The sequence below is a fragment of the Polyodon spathula genome, chromosome 1, assembly GCF_017654505.1.
Source record: "Polyodon spathula isolate WHYD16114869_AA chromosome 1, ASM1765450v1, whole genome shotgun sequence".
Taxonomy (NCBI): domain Eukaryota; kingdom Metazoa; phylum Chordata; class Actinopteri; order Acipenseriformes; family Polyodontidae; genus Polyodon; species Polyodon spathula.
The window spans coordinates 92,570,593-92,598,245 of record NC_054534.1 but is presented as its reverse complement, the minus strand read 5'-3'; the positions used below and the strand labels follow the sequence as shown (position 1 = coordinate 92,598,245).

The 27,653-nt window shown below is 37.7% G+C and overlaps 1 protein-coding gene across 5 annotated transcripts in view; it reads right to left on the bottom strand.

Moving 5' to 3' along the window:
- Positions 1–27,653, bottom strand: part of LOC121324292 (peroxisome proliferator-activated receptor gamma coactivator 1-alpha-like) — a 123,069-nt gene that overhangs the window by 7,932 nt on the left and 87,484 nt on the right. Inside the window, exons 1-8 of one of the 5 annotated variants that reach the window (XM_041266018.1) lie at positions 25,844–26,004; positions 21,116–21,295; positions 10,391–10,585; positions 9,079–9,201; positions 8,188–8,476; positions 6,412–6,457; positions 6,197–6,270; positions 319–1,288 (exon numbers count right to left, since the gene is read on the bottom strand). In XM_041266018.1, the coding sequence (XP_041121952.1) occupies positions 319–1,288; positions 6,197–6,270; positions 6,412–6,457; positions 8,188–8,476; positions 9,079–9,201; positions 10,391–10,585; positions 21,116–21,295; positions 25,844–25,891 (1,925 nt within the window). In that variant the 5' untranslated portion in view covers positions 25,892–26,004. Of the gene's footprint in view, positions 1–318; positions 1,289–6,196; positions 6,271–6,411; positions 6,458–8,187; positions 8,477–9,078; positions 9,202–10,390; positions 10,586–21,115; positions 21,296–25,843; positions 26,005–27,653 lie in introns of those variants that run through there. The other 4 variants (XM_041266027.1, XM_041266005.1, XM_041266038.1 and 1 more) reach the window with 4 other exon arrangements.

Below are 27,653 nucleotides of genomic sequence, written 5' to 3'. Positions count from 1 at the left end.
ATAGTTTTTTGTTTTAAACTGCTGCTGTTACATCAAAGACAGTAGCTGAAACTATGCTCAGCCGGCTGACACAATTACATGCAGTAAAAGCTTTGTATCAAGTTTTCTGGGTTTTTTTAAAAAAAAAATATATATATTTTCAATAGTGTGCTTAATCCTGAAGAAGTTTAAGATGAAAAGCAAAACATATACTGGATAATCTGAAAAGGAGGGGCTGGATTGGGGCCACGGTATACAACTCTTATTGGTTGGATTCACAGACCCAGATCAGCACATGGTAATGGATGGCAAGCAGAAAGTAATTTCATGTCCTCTTACCGTGATGAGGACCTGCTGTATGGAGACCTCGATTTTGAACGGGAGTACGGAGATCGGGAGAAGGACCGTCGCCGGTGGGACCTAGACCTAGACCAGGAACGGGAAGTTGACCTGGGCCAGTGAAAACGCTGTGAGGAGAAGAGGGATTTGGGCGGAGAAACTGAGCCCTGTGAAGGGGAGCAGCTGGAAGGGGAGCAGGAAGGAGAGCCTACAAACAAGAGGTCCGAATGGGTCCCGTCCCAGGTGTACAGGAACTTGTCACTCTCATCTTCACTGTCGTCGAAAATCCCTTCCAAGGGGAGGCCTGGGCAGACGTACCCAGACAGTTTACAATAATACTCATCTCCAGGGTCCCTCTCTGCCTGGCGGCTGACAGCCTTTTCCACCTCCTCATTGTAAATGGCTTGCTTGGGGTGACCAAAGTGCTTGTTAAGTTCCGCCCGGATTTCTTGATCTCGAAGCGGTTTCCTGCTGTTCGAGTGGCTGTTGTCAGCCTGCTTCCCTTCATGATGCTGCTGTTGTTGTTGCCTCCCTTCCCTACTGTTCCGCTGGTCCTGTTCAGGCAAGAAATGACTCCGCTGTTGCGCAGCAGGGGATGGGGAGTCTCTACATTCCTGATGCCTGTCATCCTGAGGTTCCTGTGACCGATTAAGGGAAACGCCCCCTTTTGTGCTTAAGGACTGGCAGTAGTCATGATCACCAAATAAACGCGTGGTGGTACGTTTCCCCTTTCGCTCTTCCTGTCCTCCAGGCAATGCGGATGCCTTGCTAAGCTGGGCGTACAGTTCTGTTTGTTTTGGACCCTTTTTTACTGGGCTGATTGCCAGGGGACAGGTGGAAGAATCACTGTAGCGTAGCATTTTGCATGGGGGGGCTGAAGAGCTGCATGGTGATGACTTGGGCTTCATTGAAGGCTTGAAAGGATTATCTTGGCTGACTTTGTGAGGTGGAGTGGTGGGAGGTGTCAAACCTGGAAAAAAACAAAAATATTCTGTTCTGTACTGGACAGTGGAGGCATAAGCTGTTACAAAAAACTGGATTACATATATTTACATTAGCTCAATTTAATCCTGAGCCACGTGCATTAATGCAGCTGTGACAGATGAATGCAATGCTCTATGTGACTTAATAATGCATATTGCTCAAATGTAGAGCTGCAACACACATTTCTGACCTTGACAAATCCCTGTACTGTATATGATATACGTATGAAGATGAAGACCACCCCAAGCAAGGAACAAGGGATATTGAACCCAATTTTTAAGATAAAAATACCTCAATGAGTATGGTAATTAAAAAAAAAAAGTATGCTACAATCTAACTTTCTGTAATTACATCTGGTCTGTTCACAATTTAACTTTTAACTTGGAGTTTCAACACTGCTTAATAAAGACAAGTGGAATTAGTCCCAAGGTGGCACATGGACTTGTTTTCGATGAAAATTCTAAACATACAGTAATGATTCCCAACAGATACATTTTTAATAGTTTTTTTTTTTTAATACTGTAGCTGTCCATCTTGCAGAAATATACTTATTCCCCACATTATCATTATAATAATCTACTGTGAAAAATAAAAAATAATGTCCTGTTTGATTTTCTTTTGTTAAAGAAAATATAGGCAATGTAACACTTGAAAAATGGCATTTGATTTTTGCTATGTTGTGCTTTTTGTAACCATGCCAATAAACCATATGAATTAGTAGGCATTAGCCAGAATGTCAATGTTATTAAACATGTAATGAAGTCTTAGTGGCTGTTACTGATCCTGTTCTCATTCCCCATGCAATCCATACTGTGCATTTCTTGCTTTCCTGAAACCTGGCTATTCCTGACAGATTTATGTGGAGACAGATGGCTGTTATGTGCAAAAGGCTGACAGGTAGCAGTTTATAGCACTGTTAATGCACTTGCACAAACAACCAGCAATGCAGTCCTCTACTGGAATGAAATTCAGGCTATTTCTTTTTTATTACTGTTTTTCTTTCGCGCAGGGTCTGCTGTAAACAGCAACAAATGGCTGCCATTAGTGAGAATGTAATTGGTGTCAGAAAAATAATCCAACACAAGCAGTCGGATGCACAGCTCATGTTTCAGCAGAGCTCAGTCACAGCTTTATTTATGATTGCTGCAATGAAATGTGCACTAAAAACTACCAACCACCCCCCCATCAGTAAAACAAAATACTTTCAAAGAACTTATGCTTCTTTGTTGAATCACCATCTGCAGATACAGCACATATATCGTCGTAAAAAAGGGGACCATTTCATTAGATGCTTGCTAGAGTGATCTATAAGAGTGTTTCTCAAACTGGGGGGGGGGGGGGGGCTGCACAGACTGTATAATGGGCAAAGAATTTATTTCGGCTTTATTGGAAGTTTTGATTGGATTGCCAATCCCAACTTCCACCAATCAGAGGGTTGCATACAGTGCTCGTAGTGATCCTGCCCTCTGGTAGATTCATATAGAGAACAGGTTAAAGAAGCGCTAGGTGAGGGAAAGAATGTGTTAGATGTCAAACAGGATATGAGAATGGCAGCGATGAACCCAATTTACTTGAAAACATTTCCATTATAGGATTTAAAAAATCTGGAATTGATGATACGATCAGAGACAGTGTAAACTGCACCTGCTATTGTAGTAGGACTGTTCTGTTTTACACTAAGCAAGTCTGTAACAAAATGCTTGATTGTTATTGTCGAAACATTGTACATACTACTATTACTGAAGGCACCTACCGTGCAGGTATCACAAAGTCCATAAACAAATCAAAACCTTAAAATAAATTAGTTCCGATTTTACCAGTGCTTGCTAGTCTAGTAACCAGTTTGAAATTATTTCGAAACAAATTAAAGCATTTGTGCTTCGGCTTTATGTTAAAGTTTTCACAAGTGGCAATACTACACTACAATTACTATATGACACTGTGATCATTCCACCAAGTTTTTAAAAACTAGCTACTGCTTATCGTAAACATTTACCGGTACCTTAAAATTAAGGGCCATATAAGAACGCTAAATACTGTAACTGATTTTTAGAAGGACTTCTTTGTTGTTCACCAAGTTGCTGCAGTGACATTTTAGGTGCTATATGAGTCACTGTAAATTAAGTAAACTCGTATTTGAATGTTTTTGGAATTAAAAGTAGAAATGCAAAAGTGTGTGGCATTTCTCTTTGTGAATGTGCTAAGTGAAAAATGCCAATTCAAAAACCATCAAAATCCCCCAAGGTAGCAAATTTGCCGAATTTCATGCCAGCCCAAATTTCAGTATATATTATTTAAAATAAATCTTTCTGCTGACACCTTCAGGCATGTCAAAGTTTGTAGATCGCGCTGTGCATCTGACCGGTGCATTTTAAACTTTCAGATTTTTTGATGACATCCGCTGCCATCTGGTAATGTATGTTGTTTATCAGATTACTATGCAGTACTAATGCAGTTGTATTTTATTTGTAAGTACTTGTACATATGTATGGCACTTCGGGTCGCTGGGGGGGGATTGCATCAAGTACCACAAACAACAGCAAGGGGGACGAGGTTCAAAAAGTTTGAGAACCACTGATCTTGCGTACTAACAAGTTGAAAACACTTGATACTTACTCCATATCAGTGGTTTGTACACATGAATATAATCTTTAATCTTTTTTGAAAAGGGTTGTAGCTAATGAAATAACCCCAATAATCTTGCCTGTAGAGCACTCCTATTTGGTTTGAAAGAAGCTCATGTTATGGCAAACAAAAGAAAAACAGAGAGATATGGAGGGGATGGTAGAGTATAATGGATAATAATTGGCTTCGTAATAAAATTGGTTCTTATTTCTCACCGTTGTTCTTAATTAATCTTTTTTTTTTTTTTTTTGCCAAAACCCCCAAGTCTGTTAAGCAAAGGCATTTCAAGTCAGTCACGCCACTTCATTTTGTATAGCTTCTATCTATCTTTAATAACAATGACTGCCCTACTTAAATATATAATAATAATAATAATAATAATAATAATAATAATAATAATAATAATAATAATAATAATAAAAGGTTCTATCTCAGCCTTCTGCCTGGTTTCATTGCCATAGAAACAGCCCCCCTTTGTTTTGTTTTACACGACAGATTGTTGGAAAACACATACTATGCCTAGTGCCATTTTAAAACTACAACTTTCCTCAAGGTAATGTATGTTTTAGTAGCTAAGAAGACTGGAATAGTACTGTATTTTTATGTTTAAGAAAAATAGTTCATAAGGCTGATATAAACGATGTGTGGCAGATCTCAATACTCACATCATCAAAACAGTCTTTTGTGACCTACTAATCCTGACCTAAATAGCTACTGTGAAGAACAATTGTAATGCTCTTTTATTTGTATTTTAAAATGTGTATTATAAAGGGGAACCAATGATAAAGCTGCTAATGCAATTAAGACCTATTTTAAAATGATCACTCTACAATCTACAAAAGAAGTCCAAATACATTTGGATAAGGGTCAGAGCCGGGACATATCCTCGTCAAATTAGTGATAAAATAACAATTACAAATAGGGATGTAATGTTATTCTGCTACAACAAACTAGAATATTGTACTATACTATGCATCACGGTCCTGGAATGTGATTGATGGAGGAAGTTAAACCTTGTGTGATAATAATAATAACCAGTTGCACAGGCGAGTCAGGCACAGCCAATACAAGATTCTGTTCTATCAAGCTGAACAATGCAGTTTCTCCTGTTTCCCATTTGGGTTAAAACACTGACCCCGATTCTTGCTAAAAAGTATGTACAAAATTATTTTGTTCCCGGGAACAGGCGTTTGTTTGCCCCAGAAAGAAAAATTCAATTTGAAGGAAAATGTTTGTTCCCTGGGCATAGATTTTTCAAATTTGAGTAGAACCTACCACTGACAATTTAAGACTATACAATCAAATGGTGAATTCAGTGGAAAGTAAGGCATGTCAAAATGAATCAATTAACACACATTTCACATAACAGTTTGGTAACCGAGTCTGCCCATCATGAAAAAACTAGCGCTATCTTTCCCCATAACCGTGTGTTTCACTTTGCTACAAGAACTTCCCTAGACCATGTTCCAAATGACACACTTAAGTTTGAGATGGCTGACCACAAAGCTCCATTTCTGCATTACAGCTGAACTAAAAACAGGAATTCAGAAATTGAAGGAAAAAAAGAATATCATTACTGCAATGGACACACTACCACGAAGGTACTTTACAAGTTGGCATAGACTAAAGAAATCCTTCCCGGTGTAAAACACAGTTATGTAAACTCTTGTTCCAGACAGTGCTGAATGACAGAACTGAACCAGTACATCTCAATGTATAAACAGTGAATAAAGTTTGCATGCCCTTATCTTTAGAGCAAACAGAGGCCGGGCCCATCATCTTTGTAATTAATAAACATTCAAGAAGGCATTACAGAAGGCACCAGTCAGAAAAGGTCTTTGCATTTCCCTAAAAAGATATAGTCCCTGATATACTGGCAGGGGTGCTTATCTGATCAATAGCAGATAATATCAGACGCCAGGTGCAAAAGATGTAGAAATCCAGAAAAAAAAAAAAAAAAAAAAAACCATCAACAAAGCACCTTGTTAGACAACATTTTTAAATCCCATAAATAGTGATCGATTTCCATATAAGAACATGTAAAAAAGTGTACCTAATGTTACCATGAACTGTGCACTTAAGGAACTATTAAATAAATGCAGTTTTATTATTCTTAATAGAATGGGAATCAGCCTAAGGCAAAGCCATATTAAACTGGCTGGAAAGGTCATTTAAAACAAATAAATACATCGATAGAAGTACAGGACTGCAGGAAAATATATAATTAAAGATCGGAAAAATAATGCTTATGTTCATTTGTTTATCTTACCTGCTGTTCCAGAAAGCTCAACACTCAATGTGCGTTCAATGGTTTTATTCTCAAACGGAGATCCTTTGTGGTCACTGAAACACAATTGTATTTTTAGCTAGCTACGTTCATTATCTTTGCTTTTTAAATAAAAAAAAATAATTAAAAAATTAAATGTATGGAAAACAAAACGTGACACATGATTTTCAAAGATGTTTAAGAACTCTGTCACTTACTTTGGAGAGTCTGGGGTCAAAGGAAGTGGCAAGGTGGTTGGTTTGGCTGTAAAATACAAAACAGGCATGGATTACTTACTTAAATAACAATGGAATAGCAGTCCATCTCTATCTATTTATAATAAATTCAGTTTCAGCAATATAATCCTTTATTTTAATTGTAACAGCTACATACAAGGCATGGTAATGTTATGACATTCATACATACATACATACATATCTCAGAAATGTTGTTACTGACCAGTTGAAGTCATTAAACGAAACCCATACATACAAACAACATAAATTAATGGATCGCTATGGAAACCATTCAAAGTGGTTTTGTATGCAAAGAAAATCAACAGAAGGTAAAAAAGAAAAAAGAGTCAGGGAAGCTTGTGCATTTGCTAGAGGCTATGATTATATCTAACTGCTGCTGAGGAATGCTTTTCAGTTACATCACCCACAGTCATTACAGAAGGACACTTATGTTACAACAATAGAACTTGCATTTCATATGGCCTTGACAGAAACTGGCTTGCGAAATAACATTTTTCATAATGTACTATACAGTACACAGGCCTTAAAACGTGTATTTTCCCAAACAATCTGAAACTAATGTACTGTATTAGACAAACTCTTTAACCAACTTTATTTATTTATTTATTTATTTTTAAGAAAATTGAATAAACTGCTCAAGGGAGATGTTAGTATAAGGTCAAATTAGATCTATCTATCCAAAGTGGTTAAAGTAAGAGTAAGAAAAAAAAAAAGAGGCGAAGAATGCAGCAGAGGTGATTACTGTACCTAACTGTGTGGTGACCTGGTCATCTTGGTACTGCCTGAATAGGTGGGGCTCCTGTGTGATGGAGGTTGTGCGGTCTTGTAGTGAAATAATATGGTCTGGAAGGAGGGGGCTTGGGGGGGGCACTGAGAACTGCTGAGGTCGTACGGGGCTGCTCATGACATCACCATCATCATAACTACCGCAGCAGACCTGCTGGAGATAGCCCTGGGATTGCAGTTCCCAAGGAGGCTCCAGGTTGTCTGACCCTGTCTCATTGCCCCAGCATGTTACCCCTAACTCTTCCCAAAGCAAGTCCAAAATCGGCTCTGTAGTTTTTGGCTCGACTTGCCTGTTATTAGTGCTGCACTGTCGCCTCTCTGTTTTCTCACTGCACTTGGTATGGTGTTTATCATCTACCTGCAGGCTTCCTTTGGCAGGGATACTGTAAAAGCTCACCTGAGAAGAGATGCTGTCTACTTCCCGTTCTGGCTTGATAAACGAGGCACTATGATTTTCATTATGGTTGCTAACGTTTCTTTCTCGCTTGGACTTCAACAGCTTCCTTAGTAATGAATGCTCAGATTCCTCCCTTTTTTTTATGGTCACCCTAATGTGGCCGTGGAACTGATTAAGCTCAGTTTTAAACTCATCCCTGTTTACATGCTTTCTAACTGAAGTGCGGCCCTCCTCATGACAATTCCCATGCCTGGTTGATGGATGCGTTTCCCTAGGAGGTCGAGAATAAGAATGCATGTACCTAATAAACTTAGCGGCTGCCAGGACCCCAGCGTCCTGGACAGGCTGCTGCCCTGGGGGCCATCCTTCTTCACCAGATAGCCTGCGCTCCCTTTGGTTGCGGGACATGCCATGGTCATTCCTATGGTCATGGGTGACGTGAGCAGGGGCTTTGGGTTCAGATTGCGCCTCAGAGCCAGCCCCCCGAATGTAACATCTCCACTTCCCAGCACCCACACCGGCAACACTATAATCGCCACCAGCCTTGTTCTCACCTTGCTGGTGATGCGACTGCTGCTGAGACTGCAGCTGCAGCTTCTTTTTGGTGGAGGTTGAGGAGGAGGAGGAGGAGGAGGAGGAAGAGGAGGAGGAGGAAGAAGCAGAAGAGGAAGCGCTGCTTTTGTCCTTACTGCTGATGCTTTTCTGTTCGCTAGGTTTGGTGTGTACAGGCTCGTCACTGGCGGTCAGGTACTTGAGTAGCTCTGTGCATGGGCGTCTCACCCGCTTTTCCTGCTGCTGCTGTTGGCAGCCTGCCCTCGCCTTGCTGTTCCAAGCATTTTCCGTCTGAACCGGAAAAATAGCAGAAGAAATCCCATAAGTGGATCGAAGGGTTAAACTTAAACTCAAAGGATTATTGTTTTATTTTTTTTTACATTCTGTTTAAGAGGCCTTGACAGCTCCACAATAGCTAAGAGAAGCACATAAGCATAACTTCTGAATGCACTTCTGATAACAGCTCCCTAGAGGTTGGTATATAGAACATGCACAGGTAATGGGCAGGTCGGATTTGAAACGTGACCTTAAAGCAAGAATGCTCAGTGATTCAATTCTGAATGATCAATGCATACAATATGAAGCATTGTTTGGCAAGTGCTTTGGATAATAAAACTAATGTCGCTGATGGCCCCCCCATTAATTACAGAATTATCCAGATGTTCCCCTTGGAAGAGTTACATAAGCTATTGTTTTTGAATTACAATTGAATTATTCCAGCGAGACAGCTCTCTACAAGTTTCTTATCTTCAGTTTGATATTAAACAAAGGATAATATATATTATATATATATATATATATATATATATATATATATATATATATATATATATATATATATATATCATTGTGTTACTCAGAATTAGTCTTTAATGCAAAGATTAGGTGGCTACCTTGACAACAGCAGGGGTTGGTCTGATTCTATGATTATTAGGTGCATGATTTTGTGCGTTGCCACCTGCGTATTGATTATAACTGAGCTGGGAGTTAGCTGGTGCCAGCAGGAGCTTCTTCAACTGCAGAAAAGACAAAGAAAGGAAAAACTATCAATGCATGTAAAACGTAACATCTTAAAATGTAAGCCTCAATCTAACAGTAAAATAAAACAATGTTTATAAATGATATATTTCATTCCAACAGTGCATGCCAATTTATCAACCCACAGAGGTCTAAAAAGTGCCCGGGCCAGTTAATCCATTCTTCTTACTGGCTGTCAGACAGTCATGTTTAATTGATAACAACAGAAGCATACAACAGTGTGGATTGGTTGGCATACTGTAGGGTAGCTTAGGACAACTTACAATTGAGTTTACACAACAAAGCTTTTAAAAACAAAACAAAAACAAAAAAAAAAACTGTGCAATATTCAAAATTAAAACAAATGGAACATGTTATTGTTATACTCCTTTAAATATAAATAGAGGGCTGTGGCAACCTTAATACGGGAGACCTATATACTGGTGAGAAAGTGAGATTTATTTTGATAGATTGCTGTTGCTTTAATTGTGAAATGTACGTCGAGATTTCAATTTCAAAGACAAGACGTGACAGTAAACATTTCATGAAGCCACCTAAACCCTAATTAGCAAAAATGTTACCCCTGTCACAAATTGAATAGTTTTTTATTATTATTATTATTATTATTATTATTATTATTATTATTATTATTATTATTATTAATTATTAAGTAATGTTTTATGGTATGTTTTATTTAAACCAGTAATACTAACTTGTAGTTTTGTTCCATTACCATAATAACTGTAAACCAATTTATAGCAGCAACCTCTCCCCCCACCAACTCAAAATAAGACACCATCAATATTAGCGATGAAGGACAAATAGTAAAAGTGTTGTATTGCAGAATACATTACCTTGCACAATTAGCAGCCATTAAAGTGAGTGATTAAAGGTGGTATACAGTATCAAATAACCTGAGGGGTTCAATTAAATTATTAAGAACCTTCATTGAACAAAGAATCACATACCAACCATTGCAACCAATGTCCTTATTTCAGCTAGCATATGTCTTTCACGTAGTAAAAACCTAGAAGATTAAACAAAAACGGACTGCTGAGTTTTACAACTGCCTCTTGATTCTTATCACCTAACTAAAAAACCCAAACCTTATTTTGACCACATCATACCCATGCAGCGGGTAGCCAGTTGATCGTCCCATTCTTGTTAAACAGTATGAAGGGTTCTTACTAGAGACGGCTCTTCTGCCTCTGGGGTTGGAGGGGTGCCATCGGGTGTCAATGTGTGGCTGGGATCGCTGGCATTGGTCACGTCCCCATCTGCCAGCGCTTCGAATGAAGGCAATCCGTCCTCATCCACTGGGATACTGTCCAGGGTTTCAGTAAGAGCTGCCAGCAAGTTGGCCTCATTTTCCTCATCTATCTTCTAGGGGGAGGGGGGGGGATACAAATAAAAAAAAAATAAAAAATAGGACATCAGTTAAGGACAGTTTCTTTATACACAAGCACTAACACTGTAATGTCCATAAACATCTCTAGGTTTTTCGTTTTCTTTCATTTTATGCTCTATATGAGTCTGATCTGTCACTCATAGACTAAAGCATGGAGCTTACTGGACTAAAAAAATATCACCAACAAGAAATCCATTGCAAAGGCTAATGTAGTGTGTGTGTGTGTGTGTGTGTGTGTGTGTGTGTGTGTGTATATATAAAACATCTGCATAATATATAACTTTACTCACACAGTATTATTTTTAAATCTCCCCTGTTGGATAAGCTTGTCATGATTACACATCCAACATACATGAAGGTCCTGTGGTAGAAGCAGCAATATAACAGATTGATGCATAATCTAATACTCCGTGAGTACTGCTTAAATAATGCATTTTAATATCTTATCATATTTTTATACTAGGAAAGCCTTTTTGAGTTTTCTTTAGATTTACAGTACCTTGTAGAACACTTCATCTTTATTCTTTTGAAAGATGTATTACTTTAAACCAAAAAGGTGTTCTAAGGAGGAATCATGCCCTAATGGGAGAGAACCATAAGCCCCTGATTTCTAAACACAGCTCAGCCATAAACCAACAAGATAACCGCCCAGAACTGTATTAATTCACAGTAACAGAGGTCCTAAGGAAGCACAATAGCAATGGAAGGCAAGTGAAGTGGACCTTCAGTAAAGCCTATATTAAAACAATTTCAGAGCACAACTGCAGTCAAGGGGGTCTTAATACCTTCTGCACAGAATGAAACATCAGGGGACAGCATTTCCTTTTAAACACAATTTTCACTGTTAAAACGTCAATGGGTCAAAACTATTAAACAAACGATTAAGGCAGTTTTGAGGTTAAATTAACCTCACTAGTTACTAGTTTAGTAACAATCCAGTTCTATTTTCCTTTCACCAAAAAAAGAAGTGCAAATTGCCTCAATGAATTTGGTGTTGCGGCAGGTTGAAAAATAAGCTTGAAAACCCTGCAATCGCCTGAAAATCATAAGGGATGTGATAGAGCTGCTTTGCTAAGATTTTTACTATTTCAATAAAGAACAGTCACGGACTATGGCACTCATAATAATACAGCAAAAAAAAATAAAAAAATATAAGCTAATGTTCTTCAAAATTTTTTATCCAATGATAGCATAAAGTGAGTCTGAGCGACACGGACACTGCATTAACTTTATTTCAAAAGAAAAAACTAACCACTTCTGTAAAATGTACTGTAATATAACTACAAAACTTACTTGTAAGTTATGTACCCATGGGAGAGATTCTGACAGTGAAGTGCACTTTATCGATTGAAAACGAAAACACGACCGCAGCCTTACTCTGCACACCCGTCTCTCAGTTCATGAAGCTCACAAAATGAAATCTTAACATTCAAGGGCTAATTGTGAGATCACGTTATGTTAACCTAATTCAATTCCAATGGGTTACTGTTCATGGTATTTTACTTAAAATGTTTCATTAGCCATAAAACATCCTGATGACACAGGGATCCTATTGCAGTTGTGTGTGTGTGTGTGTGTCCCCTTTTTCCCTCAGTAAAACGCACAAACCAATCAGTCATTACTAAGCACTCTTTTGTTATCAGACAGACTGTCTTTGAAGTTTGTCCTTGCCTGTTTAACTTTATGAAGTTCTATAGCTCCATTGTGCAAAGGAGATATTATTCATTCAGTCGATAACAAGTACATTGTTTTAACTCTGTTCTCTATCTGAACTTTAAGGCATATTTAAATGTTAAACCAGGCATTTGTTTTCAAGGATATCCAAACACCTTGCTTGGCAAAAATGCGTTTGTAGTTTGGAGAAGTATAACATTTATGTAATGGTGGGGGTAGCTGCAGTGTCCAATATGAGTTTGTAAGACAACCCCAGTACAACAGTCTATCACAGATGCTGTTACATCTCCTCTTTGAAACAATAATACAAAAATACATAAAAAAATTGGCCAAGTCAAAACCGAAACAGGTCAGATAAACCAAGCCTGACCAACTCTTGGGTTAAATCCTTGCTTTGAAAATGTAATTGTGCCGTTTAGTTTTCACATTTCAAAAGCACTCCCTAGGATGAGGTTAACTGAGTGGGCGAAATTCCTAATCACACAGCCATCTGAAAAAGGTTTGCGCATGTTTCAACATCTGAACTCTATGGAGAAAACACATTAGATTTGATAAACAAATAATGTAATTTTCTATTATTACTATGGCCCCAGGTTTCAGAGGAAATAAATCAAAGTCACTCTTAACAAAATATGTTAGTCTTGCTGACACATTGCCTGGTCACACAGATGCAACATATGGCAGCAAGAGCTGCTGAATAAACATCAACGACAATACATGTCTCTACACAATGCCTGGTCATTTAGCTCAGGAATATCAAGCATTTAATTGTCATATTTAGAAACAATCTCAAAACAGGAATCAATACTTGTATGAGACACAGCGCTTTGAGTGTGCAGAGTACAGATAGTTATGTAACACAAGCTAATCCACTGTGACTTAACTTGGCTAAACCACTGACGTAAGTGAGCCTCATGAACTGCACAAACAGACAGCTGGAACTTTCTTTCCAGGCACAGATCTGAAAATGGAACACTCACGGTACTTTAATTTTTACAATCTGTGACATCTAAATACAGGCAGCAACTAAACAGACAGACTAGGATCGGGCAATGAATTAATTGCATCTATTTTTACATTTTTAGATCTTCTGAAGCCCAGTCTTAACAATTATTTAGCTAAGAGTGTATTATTGCATGACGCATACTCAGAAGCATGGGGTGCTCTTCGCTGCTCTGTAATACTCTGAGGTCTTAAATAAAGATCTAACAGGGTGACGAGAAGAACAGTGACAGTCTGCATTGCTTTAGCCTAGCTTGGTAGGTACAGATAAGGACACACATAAGAGGCCCTCACCACCCAGTTTAATGACTACGACTTTGGTGATTTGAGTTGCTGATTTCAGCCAATTTCACCCCAGCTGAGCAATGCCACAACAGGACTTGTCACAATAGCCTTTCAAGTAAGAATAAAAGGGAAGATTTTAAAATGCCAGGTTTGTGAGCCAGTGAGGTAATGAACACTGAAATCCCCTGCAGAGGAGAGGGGACCGTCCTCAAAGAATTACCTTCCTGCAAATGCATGTGTTTTTTATTTGTTGTTTTATTTTTGTTGTTTTTTTTAAATCTTGTGAGCTATAAAAAAATCTATTAAACTTCTTTCTTAATAGGGTTACACTTTAAGGACTGTATGCACTTACGAACACTAATTATATTATATATATATATATATATATATATATATATATATATATATATATATATATATATATATATACACACACAGTGGCTTGCAAAAGTATTCAGACCCCTGACCAATTCTCTCATATTAACGAATTACAATACACTGAAATTTTGTTCTGTTTGATATTTTATTTTTAAACACTGAAACTCAGAATCAATTATTGTAAGGTGACATTGGTTTTATGTTGGGAAATATTTTGAAGAAAAATAAAAAACTTAAATATCTTGCTTGCATAAGTATTCAACCCCTGTGCTGTGGAAGCTCCCAGTTTGCACCAATGAAAGAAATTGCCCTAAGTAGGACACAATTACGTTACCATTGGCCTCCACCTGTGAACCACTATAGTTGCTGTTACATTTTCTGGATAAAAACCCCACTGTTGAAGGATGATTGGTAAGGCTGTGAATCGGAAGGAAAATGAAGACCAAAGAGCATTCTACAGAAGTTAGAGATAAAGTAATACAAATGCATAGATTAGGGAAAAGGTACAAAATAATATCCAAGTGTTTGGATATCCCAGTGAGCACAGTTGGATCAATAATCAGGAAGTGGAAGCTGCATCACACCAACTAGTCACTGCCAAGAAAAGGCTGTCCCTCAAAACTCAGCACTCAGACAAGAAGGAGACTTGTAAGAGAAGCCACAGAGAGGCCAACTATCACTTTGAAGGAGTTACAGAGTTCAGTGGCTGGGAGTGGAGTAATGGTGCACCAGTCAACCATATCAAGAGCTCTGCATAACACTGGCCTGTATGGGAGGGTGGCAAGAAAGAAGCCGTTACTCAAAAAGCACGTCTGGAGTTTGCCAGAAAGCATGAGAGTGACCCAGCTACGATGTGGGAAAAGGTTTTGTGGTCAGAAGAGACCAAGATAGAGCTTTTTGGCCAAAACTCAAAGCGCTATGTGTGGCGCAAACCTAACACTGCCCATGCCTCAAGACACACCATCCCTACAGTAAAGTATGGTGGTGGCAGCATCATGCTGTGGGGATGCTTCTCATCAGCAGGGACTGGGCATCTTGTTACAATTGAAGGAAGAATGGATGGAGTAAAATACAGGAAAATACTGCAAGAGAATCTGCTTCAGTCAAATTGGTCAGGGGTCTGAATACTTTTGCAAGCCACTGTATATATATATATATATATATATATATATATATATATATATATATATAGCAAACCCTTTTTAATTAATATTGGTTAGCAGTATGATCTTTGGATTCTGAACACACCTCCTCACTTATAAAATGCTTTGTTAACATCTCACATCCCATGACATTACATTGCATTACACAGTGCAATGTAAGTATATCAAGCAGACACAGATTATAGTGTCATTTGCTACGTAGTCTGCTTTTAACATCCTAGTCCTTAGTAATAAACACCAACAACAACAACAACAAAAAAAGAATAAGATATCACTCTTCTAGATATGTTAACAGGACAAAGTGATAAGTTATTGTTATGCAGAAGCCAGTGTGCAGGTTGTGGACCCAATATCAGGAATTTATGGTAATTGAACCCACAGATTCTTTGGAAATGCAGTCAATTTGATTCAGTATCAAAAGGTCACTCTATTCAATTTACACTCAATGCTGAGCACAATTTGGAGAAAACACCTGAAAGCAAATGATCTTATTAACGCCCAGAGCTCACCACTTACCGACTACATAAAAGCTATTTGCTGATTACTAAATAAACATATTACCTCTTACCTTGACGTTTTGTTCTGAATCGGTACGCTGTTTAAGGTTGGACTTGACATTGTAAAAGGATTAGCCAATAATTTCCATACACTTTATAATTGCATTTTTCAGACTACCACATCCCCCTATTATATTAAACATATAGCCTATTGTATGCTCTAACTCTTCTTTGACTTTGTGTGTGCAGTATGTGTCAGCACTTATATGTGAATCACACCATACAGTATATTAAAGGCGAAATGGTCTAAAAACAGAAATGAATCAATAAAATACCAAACAGCTGTATAGTTTCCTGAAAAAAAACCCCAAAAAACTATATTTATTATCATTGTATTTAAATTTTTACCATGTGTGCTACAACTCTTTCACATCAGATTAAGGGATTTATATTTGCAAATCAATTGAAAAGCTCATGTGATTGAAAACTCATGTGACACAATGCTAGATATGTATGTATACAGAATGATTGATATATACTGTAGGTTCTGGCATACACATAAACACTATGTATGTGTTGACAGAAATATGGATAGACATATGAATCACAAGGTACATAGATAGACACAGTAGGCAGAGACAGATACATGTGGGATTTAGTATGACAAGAACTCTAGATGATTAATGGGGTTGCATCTATCTTTGTGGAAATATAAAACATTGGTGCTCCAATCCGAGTGTTCAATAAAGGTCAACAGTGCTGCAGGGTGGAGAATGCATTCCCTTATTGCCAGGTCCTATAGAGCATCAACAGTGTTGCGCTTGTCCTTCAGGGTCTCTCTTATACTGCACTACACCCTGCTGCTGCAGGAGTCTTGAGTGCTTGCCTTGTCCTGCAATCACTGCCCTGTCAGCCTCTTCACAAGCAGCCACTGGGGTTGCAAACATTGACAATGGGTCTCTCATCTGCACTACAGCTGAGCTAAGATTCATGGAAGACTGTATAGGAGTTCTCTGTACCAATGCATCTCCTGCATTAAAAGAAACATATACTTTTTTTTTTTTTTTAAATAAACGTTTCAATGAGAACTCCTTCTGAATATTTCAAATGATTACTCCATATACCAACACTGAGTGTTATATAGGGGTGGATGCAATTTAGATATTCATAACCATTTTTTTTTTAAGCTGTGGTTTTTCTTATGGATGGTAATATCTCAAATTGTAGCAGGTCATGGCTGTGCGGTTAGTAAGTAGATTATTTATGGTAAAACACGCACAAGTAATTATGGCCTGACTGAAATCAATGCAAAGTGCATTAAAAGTTGGGTAAAGAAGTAGAAAGTGAAACTGAATACAATAGATGTTGCACTATACAATAAATGAAATAAACAATGAAATAAACAATAAAATGTCTGGAGTTTTTCTCCTGTTGCCCGTAGTTTTAAGGGAAGATTTAAAAACAAAAATAGTTCTTGACAATTTACATCTGTTTAAACAAAACCCAAATCAACATAAAACTATATCATACTTGCTTTAAAGAAATACATCGACATACTAATGTGCAAAAGAAAAAAAAAAAAAAGATACAGACATGCTTCTGCCATTTTTTGGTCTGTCATAGAAAGGACATGATCAGAGAGCTTACTGGCTTTGCTTTTTAGGCCAGGTTAAAAGGATACAGCCCTGAAAAGCTCTTACATCAAATTACCCTTGGGTAAAAATAAGCCACACTATTGAATGATCAAAACCACTGTCAAACTCCCGCCACTATAACATACCACATTATGACATTTGGCACCAACAGCAGCAGCACTGACATACTCCAGTCCTGCACAAGTTTAAGAATTAAAATCACAAGACAGTTTCCGTGGTCAACCCAATGCACCCTTGCTGGACTTTCTGCCAGAAATATGTTGTGTTCTTTAAACAGCATGTAACCTATAAAATCTTGAGATGATATTTGACTGTCCATTCATGCAATACCAGTCCCATCTCTAAATCATGTGCTGTACTAAATTAGGAGCAAGGCGTGACTGCTGTCGTGACTGAAATGGATTTACTATGGCTGAGAGACCAGGGGGCAGTAGCATGTGGAAACACTTACTAACACAACCTGTTATGTGTAGCCTCAATGAGAGCGGCACTTCAGCTGACAACAGCTCATATTTAAATCTGCCCGCCAGAGTACAGTGTGTCCTTTATGATAGAACTGAAGGCCTTTTATAATTAGCTGGAACATGTGTCATGTAGTATTAGACTGGAGGAGAGCCCCCAGCCTCTCCGTCTGAATGTTAAAAACGTTCACACTTTAGTACATAAGATGTGCCTCTAAGAAGAGTTGGATTGTGTGGCTCATGTCTCAGATAATGTGGGCTTGATTCTGAAATACTAAAAGTTGGCACATTCAGAAGTGGGATAGTATTGCACAACTCAGACAGCATGAAAAGAATGCTACAGGAACTGTGACATATACCAGTTGCACTTTCTGAAATCATGTGGCTACCTGTTTATAGTGAAAACAGTTGCTTATGCCCTTGGGTTATACCTAAAGGACTGTTTAAACATGACAGATTTAGCTCTTAGTAAAAAACCAGTTTCCCTGCAGGATCTGGTTTCTCCACAGACCATTTTCTTTTTCTTTTTCAATAACTATATATTGCATGGAAGTACAGTGTAAGGCCACTTTATCGGGGACTGATTACAAGCCTGATTATTGTCACTATTTTTTTTTTAATGATATTGAACATTCTGTATTTATCTGAACTCTAACCATGACAGCCTTTGTAAGATGTATACCTATGATTTCCATGGCTGTAAACACATATAATGTCCTACAGCAGGGGGCAGCATATAAATGCTAGACACCACCTACACCTGATGATACTATTCAAAACGCATCTCATTCAGATAAGAAAGTTTGCAGTGTTTAAGTCACTATCAATACACAACTGAAATATTTACAATCATCTTTTTTCATAATCACATACTATGACAAATACCAATCAATCATTCTGAATAGTGTGCTACAGGCCGCATCCATTTAACTGAAGTCTAAATATTCCGGACGCAGAGCAATGAGTAATGGTTCTGTAGTTCTTTCATACCGTGCTCATCGTGAGTAAGAACATTCACTAAAATAGCAACAGCCACCCTGAGATGCTGCTAAAAAATAATGTGATTGCTGTGTCCTCCAAAAAAAAACCAAACAAAAAAAACCAGCAAGCCTTAAAATATTTATTTTCCCTTAATGACCAGTCTGACAAAAGAAATAGTGCCAAGCTACTCACATAAAAAGCTGTTTCATAAACATTAAGTGTTCATTTAGCACTGACAGCCTGCAAACAGCTTTGAGGCTTTCCTTCACAGCCCCAGACTCCTAGGTATGCATACAATGTACTGTACGCTGCCTCATCCAACCACCTCTAGACTCCATTTTAGTGAATAGATAGGGCTGATAAATCATGCTGAATTGGCACTTAAGGGCATCAGCCATCAAGTCATTGAATCCTGTGCCTCTTTGCTTTCCCTGATCATATCTCTGTCTGAACTGCCTGCCAATGGCTACATTTTTTTGTGGAGAAAATGAGAAAGCAAAATAAAGGCTGGTGTTAGAGGGCAGTCCAGAAAGCTCCCTGGAACAATGGCTTCCTGGAAACCCATTAACAGTCACAAGACAGGCTAAGAAAACATTGCTGGCTATTTAAAAAGTCAAGCCAAGTCATTTTACGCAAGATCTGGTAATTAATTAATCTATCTGACTGCACTTTGAATGAATAACCTGCAGTAGCGACCCAAACTGGCTAATTCTAGAAATGCACTGCAGTGTTTGGATTTTTTTTTTCTTTTAAGAACCAGTCAGTAACTTATTCTCTTATCAGAAAACTATCAATACTTTATGGTTGATTATTACAAGGGACAAGGTTCTGCAAAGCCTTTTTTATGACTACCTTTATTGTTTATTACTTTCCACTGATAAAAAATACGGTAATGAAATACAATTTTCACATTCAAAAATCATCATTAGTGCCAGAGCAAGACACCAGCATAAGTTGGATAGTCGAGTAGTATGAATGTATACAGTAGATTTAAAGAGTAGTAAAAATACAGCAATTTAATTTATGGGGGTAAATCCAATAAAGATTTTGAAACCGGTTCCAGATCACACAATACAGGTTCCAGTACAATGGTTTCATTTGCAGAAAATAATTATTTGGATGCAAATACATATGGTTAAATCAGACACTGATGATACCCTACAAGCAGTACCACTGCATGCTTTACCAAAAAGGCCCTTAGATGTACCTCTACTCTACCCCTGGAGAGAACACTTTCAAAGGACCCGGTGCTTCTCATAGTGGCCCCTCTATGTAGGCCTAACTACAGTTCCAGCAAACTTTAGGGTGTAAAAAAGTTCAAACTGGGTTAGACCACCAGAACTAATCTCACAGAAATCCCAAGAACTGGAAACCACTTTCGCCAAACAGAGCTGAATTTAAATTGGAAACCAGGATGAGAGAAAGAAAAAAAAAAATCCATAGCACACTGCTTATCTGCTGATCCATATTAAAAGTTACATTTCAACATGCTTAAAAAACATTGGATCCCTGTTCTTCATTTTACTATAAAATCAAGAGTGCTTCACGTGCTTCAAGGCTTGGTGGTCCAGTGGTTAAAGAAAAGGGCTTGATACCAGAAGGTCCTCGGATATAATCCCCACTCAGACACTGACTAACTGTGTGTGACCCTGAACAAATCATTTAACCTCCTTGTGCTCTGTCCTTTGGATGAGACATAAAACCGAGGTCCTATTGTAAGTGACTCTGCAGCAGTTGTTGATGCATAGTTCAACATCTCTGTAAGTCGCTTTGGATAAATGTGTCAGCTAAATGACTAAATAATAATAATAATAATAATAATAATAATAATAATAATAATAATAATAATAATTTGAAGGAACACATGATCTTACAATCTTTAAGAATTACATTACAAAACCACATAAATCAGGCCAAAGAGAACATTGCCTTGTCTGGATTTTTCCACACAGTGGCCATGAGTTTATGTGGCTGCAAACTAAATTACTTGTCCACTAAATTATCTTTTAAGAAAATATTAAACTAGCAGCTTGGTGGAATTGGTTATTCACTGTGTTTATGGACTTTGCTTCCTAAAGATGACAACAAAAAGTACATAGGTTTAAAGTTGTACTCAAAAGCTTTGAAGTGATTTCACAACCTGACCTATCATTTAAGATATGTTTACTTAATACTGTACTCCGCAGTTTGTTTCTTCATACAAACCAATTCGTTTTATATGATAAACCACAGAGACAGTGGCGTGTTACACTGCAGGTTAAAGATCATAATCTTATCGCCACACTATATCTCAGATTGCTAAACTCTCCCCTGGCACTTGGAAGACACAGATACTACAGCCAATATTTAAATATATATGAAATCCTACTTGCGTTTTCTTGTCTCGTTTTTAATAGATGACAGGCTTACCTCAAACAAGTTAGATGATTCATTGCCATATTGATTGGAAACGATTTCTGATTGGTCACTGTACCACTTTAGTCCACCCAGAAAGCTATCTGCATCCAGGTCACTGACGTCTAGTTCAGAAAGGTCAAGCTCTGGGAGGTCTGAGCAGAGAGGCTGGTCTTCACCAACCAGAGCGGCACACTGCAGGGACAAATCCAGATAAAACATGTTTAATTAAACAGCAGAGGAGCCTGAGAAAGTAAAGCAGAAACAGCACTGGAGAGGGATAAAGTATTTTAAATGAATGTTTCACCATTGGAAAATTTTACAGGCTTCAGTTATTTTTGTTTGTTTTTTTCTTCTTACTAATCCAACAGCGCAAAAAAAAAGTGGCAATGGAATTTATTTTTGCAAAACCATAGTTCTCTTTTTAATTTGTATTTAATTTAGCTGTTTAATTCTTCTCCAACATGATCCTGGCGACCTGTGTCTGCTGGTTTTTATTCTCAATTACTTAACTAGACTCTTAATTGAACTGATAATTTGCTTAATTATACCTTTTTACTTGTTGTCAACTCTTAAACAGTTGCAGATTTCAAGTTAGCTATCACATGTTATAAGTAACTTGAACTCTGCAACTGTTTAAGAGCTGAAAACAATTAAAAAGGTCTAATTAAGCCAATTATTAGATCAACTAAGGGTTTAGTTAAGTGACAGAGCTCAGTTGGAATGAAAAGTCTTTCAATATAACATGATTTAACAGATTACTTGCATATGGGACACCACAGTACAAAAGAATAACTGCATGTTGAGGCAGTGTGCTCTTAAATATGTGGTTTGGGCCAGCATGAATGGTTTGGTATTTTTATTTGGCCTTCTCGATAATGTCAAATTCAACACTGTTAAACACTATCTTCTGACATTTCAGTCTTCATCGCTTGCACTCATGTACATCTGTCTGACAGCTGCTCCACTGCACTTAGATACAAATCATCAGCTTCATCTAATGGCAATACTGCAATCCACACATTGTAAAACGGTCAGCCTGACTCTGTATAAAGTTTATTGCACAAGGTAGATACACTCAACATAAACATGCTTCTGGACCTCTTACTTAATCTGCAAACTGTTACACACAACTATAAATAGTCTCCTAATCTAAATTGTAATTAAAAGGTACAGCTCCCAGAGGCTCCTAAGTGGTGCATCCAGCAAAGGCGCTCCATGTGGATGTGCCCTATAGTCTGGGGATCACAGGTTTGAGTCCAGGCTATGTCACAGCCGACCACGACCGGGAGCTCCCAGGGGGTGGCGCACAATTGGCCAACTGCTGCCCGGGTAGGGAGGGCTTAGGTCAGCAGGGGAATTCACGTCTCACCACGCACCAGCAACACCTGTGGCCAATAGGGCGCCTGTGGTTCTGCAGTGGAGCCTCCAGATCTGTGTTGTCCTCTAGCACTATAGATCTGGTGGCCTCGCTGTGGATCCGCAGTGCGACAAATGAAGGATTGGCAGGAGCACATTTCGGGGGACGTGTGCTCCAGCCTTCATTTCCCGAGTCAGCAACGGGGTTGCTAGCAGTGGGCCGAGGATACAGATAACAATTGGGCACACTAAATTGGGAAGAAAATGAGGGTAAAAAAAATTGAAGATGACTAAATTTTAATTAAAAAATAAATAAATAAAATATACAGCTCCCAACCTGCAGCAGTTTGGGGTTTTGAAACCCTCCAGCTCAGCCGGAAACACCTCATGTCGGACTTGACGGGTCTATCATTTTGGTCATTTTCTAGACACCACTACTGATTAAGCCCCTTGACTGAGTATCCCTGTTACCATTTGTTGACTGTACATTTGACAGTGTTTGGATAAACCTGCATACAGTCTGGTCACAAAACAAACAGAAAACCATTTAGGATAGTCTTCATCAATGTGTGGCTTTGAAATCAGTCCTGTTTGTTTACATCAGGAGTAGTCCGAGATCAAACTAGTCTAAACAGGGACTTCATCAAACCCAATTAGAACTGTGGGCTGGCAGAAATCAGTTTCTCCAACTCACAAGAGGGAGTTACCTAATGAGAGTCCAATGCAAAGGCTACTGGAAGTGGTTATTAAATCTTGAATTGAAGAAAACAATATATAGATATGTGATGGCAGAATGGAGGGCTGTCAATTATTTTCACTATCAAGTGAATTAAACAAAATATGATAAGTACAGTACTGGTGATGCTTATACTTTACATAAGGCAGACAGAACCAGCTATACCATGATGAATGGATCAATTTTACAGAAACATGGCAGAAGTTTACAACAGATGGTGTTGAAAGGTGATATGAGATCCTTTCATGGTCCAGGACGGAAGTCCTGTAGCAAGACGATCGTTGGCACTACAGGTTCTGCTTAGGAATTTGTAGTGGTGGTAGACAGTTCTTTACAGCGTTGCTGTGCCAGAGTCCACACGTCCCTAATGGATTGGATGTCAACCAAGGCAATTAGTCAGCCAAAGACAAGTTAGTGTTTCACCTTCCTAGTGCAAGGGAGTCCAAATGCATTTTTGTAGCAAGGGGTCAATTTACAGTGCCAGGCATTAGTAATTGGTGCTGACTACACCTTCATATTCCAACTGGAGAAGGGAAGATTGGAGAAACCAGCGCAAGTATTGAGATACTGGAGTTCAGCCCAGGGCCCCCTTGAGATATACGCTTTTCCAAGTGGAAACAAGATTTCACATGTGCCATGCTTTGGGTTACACACAATAATATAAATACCCCTACCCTGCTGTTAGTGCTAAAGGTTCAGAGGATATGGTACAATGATTAAGGCAGGTGACATTTTCAAACAACACGTAATTTACTGTCACGGGATTACTAAATACATTTCCAAATTCCAATACCGTATTTTCTTCAAATCTCATTCACCTTCTTGGTGCTAAAGAATAATGTATAATGGAAAAAAAAATGAGACTGCAGCAGCTGCGACCCAGGCTGATATAAAATCCACAAGACTAACCCATGGGATGCTTCAGTACAGGGAGATGATTATAACTTTGGGACTGGGAAGCAATCTACTGATAGTCTTCGCTCCTATTAATTGGACTTGATGATTTATGAACTGACTAAGGCCCTTACAGTAAATAAGCAATGACACCTACAAGGCTATTAACAGATATTATTATAATGCAGATCTAACACCCAAGGTATATTAGAACTGGTTTAGTAATTAAAGGTTTTAAAACAGCAGATAATATATTAAATACTATGTTTAAAAAAAACAACAACAAAAAAAAAAAAAACATCAGTATTTTGTACTGTAGATCTTATTTAAGAACGACAAACACCACAATATATAAGATTCCTTGAGTCAGGCAGTCTGTGATTAACCAGACCGCCTATTATTTGGACTAGCCAAAATAAAAAAAAGGTATGTTACTGTTGCATAAAACAGTTAATATATGTTTTCCACTTAAAGAATGTGCACAACCTCAGGCACACAGCAATGTCTACGTGTAAGATCGCAGCATTTGATGCAGGTTAACTCTCCTTGTACTTTACATCACATAGTCATTAAAAGAGAACTCGCGTGAGTTTTATTTACCGTTGATAGTCAGGAAACAGTTATTTTATAAATGCAAGCACAACAAAACAGCTGTATAACCTAGAACATGCAGTAGGCAGAATCTTGCAATCATCAGGGAGCTTGTTCTGTGAGATGTCCCAGGCTGAAGCTGTAGAAATGATGTATTGCAATCTATTTTTAAACTACCAGAAGCTTACACTTCTGCATTACCCAGAGTAACTGATGTCTTTGTTTCTCCCTATTATTTATCAAAGCATGCAAGCACATTTGATTTAACACGAGCGCAACCATGCACCGTTTTTGGATTAAAAACTCATTTCAGACAATCAACGCTTGCACAGCTAAACAGTAAATGTGACATATCCAGGTTGCATACAGAAACGCCGCTTAGAAAATTTGGCAATGTCTCTGTTTTGCTGATTAAAAAATAAATAAATAAATAAATAAACTGTACTTGATATTTCATATCAACATTCACATTTTTAAAGTATTTATATCACTATGCTCTCTAGCGCCTGAGTACCGTTATGTGTCTAGCAGTAGCCTCGCGTAGCTCACACATTCCTCTCTTATTTGTATAATTATCTCGTTTTGTATTAGCGCCATTATATTTCCATAGAAAAGATTAAAAAAAAAAAAAAAAAAAAAACGGTAGAAACAAATATCCAGTTAAGATTAAAGTTGCACAGTACTGCTACCTGATTTTTAAATAAATCTGGCATTTTACCAAACAGCGTCACTGGAAAGTATTCACACTCAGATACATATCACACAGTTACAGCGCAAATACTGCACATGACTGGAAACATTATCAAAGCCAACCATGTGAATACAGTTTCCAATACTGCAAGAGATCACGCAGACACTCGGCAGCAAATGCTTGCCTGAATGCTAAGTGATACATTACAGTTACCGCCGGCAACGTTAGCATGATAGAAGGAAGCATCGGAATACTTTCAGCTCCCTGTAGCAATACATAAGGAAAACAATACTTTTTGTTTATTTTTTTTTTAATTCTTGCACACACCGTCATATGAAACTAGCACACAGTTAATACATCAATCACAAATTCTCTATTCTAACCCAATCGGTATCTCCATGGTCCATCTTTCCCAAATCTTCAGACCCTCCAAAAACACTTTCCAGATTTGTATTTTATTTTTGCAGCTCACCTCTATTTCACTCCATGCAGAGTCCTGGTTACACCTGTTCCACGCCATCCAGCCAGTGAATGACGGCACACACCAAAAAATCAAGCACAAAAATTCCACTCTCAGTTAGCTTTCTCACTCAGGGAACTGCCCCCTTATACTGAGAATGAACTGAAGGCACCTGTCTTACAACTGCTTACCATCACATGACAAAGCTATTAAAAGTAGGCAGAGGAGTCACTCCCTCCACTCAACCCCCCTCGGCACGAGTAAAGCCAATGACGTACAGCCGTGGAGGCGGTGTTTGGTACACGTTCGCTTGTCGTTTGAACTAAATCTCTGAATCAAGCCCCGTCTGATTAAAGTCTGTTTTATACACCACGCCTCCCCACGCTGGATCTGTCAGCAAGCAGATCAGGAAGATATCGTCGCGAAGTGAGAGCTGTGTCACAGTGTAGCACAATAAACACAGTATCCCACTCGAGATCGTTAAAACTCAGCAGATACCAGTTTAGGAACATTACACAAAAGACATGACATATCGACCCTTGCCCTAGGCAGCATTCACCATGCACTGTACTTTGGCGATGTTTGATCTGTAGATTTGATACATATGCAGATGATTTGGGAAGTGGGATCATAAAAGACCGATATTAGTAAATCTTAAACTGAGACATACAATTCTTTATTAAATTCGGTACAGGTGCAGTGTTATAAAGTGGTACTGGGTCACAATGTACTATGCATACCAAAATTTGACCCTGTAATGTTAGAAAGTGCTATGCTGTGAGATTTTGGTACAGTTGCAATCAATTGCGATGTGATGTGTTTTCCTATTGTCAAACACAGGTACATTTACCATTAATTATACATATATATATATATATATATATATATATATATATATATATATATATATATATTATATATAATATATATATATAAGTTTTGGTAATTATATATAATTAATTATGAAAAAAAAACCTTTGAATTAAACCTTTACCTTTTTGATTATACTTTTTTTTTGGAAACTTAAACTGGAAACAGACAATCATTTTCTCTAAAAAGAAAAAAACTAACAAGATAAATAGAGAAGTACACCGCAAAGTTCCAGAAATAAAAAAAAACAAACAAACAAGGCCCAAAGTATTTCATATGATAACTATTTGTATACTATTTTCTTAATGGTGGAAACATATTATAAACTTATTAAAAAGAGGAAATATCACAACGTACCAGATTTGAATGAGCACTTCCGTGCTTTCTAAGCGGAAGTTGTTGAGAAGTTGTTTAGGCATGGATGAGCTGTGTACCACTTTTTATCCGTGTCCCTGAAAATAACACTTGCACTAGTGTAACATCAGTTTTAGCACGTTATAACCAAAATTTCATCTGCAGCTATAAACTTTCTTTTTTTAGTTAAACAATCCAACTATTCATCTTGGTGGTTTCTCTCGTCAAAATTTTCTAAAATTATAGATTTTTATATATATATATATATATATATATATATATATATATATACACACACACACACACACACACACACACACACACACACACACACACACACACACATACACATATATATTATATATATATATAATAGATATATATATATATATATATATAATATATATTATATTATATATATTAATAATTTATATTATTTAATTTTAATCTCTTAAGTGTGTCATTTCATGGTCTATGATATATATACCTATAATAATATAATAATAATAATAATAATAATAATAATAATAATAATAATAATAATAATAATAATATTACTTGCAAAACAATGTTACAAAGGTGTATTTAAGGGTTATAG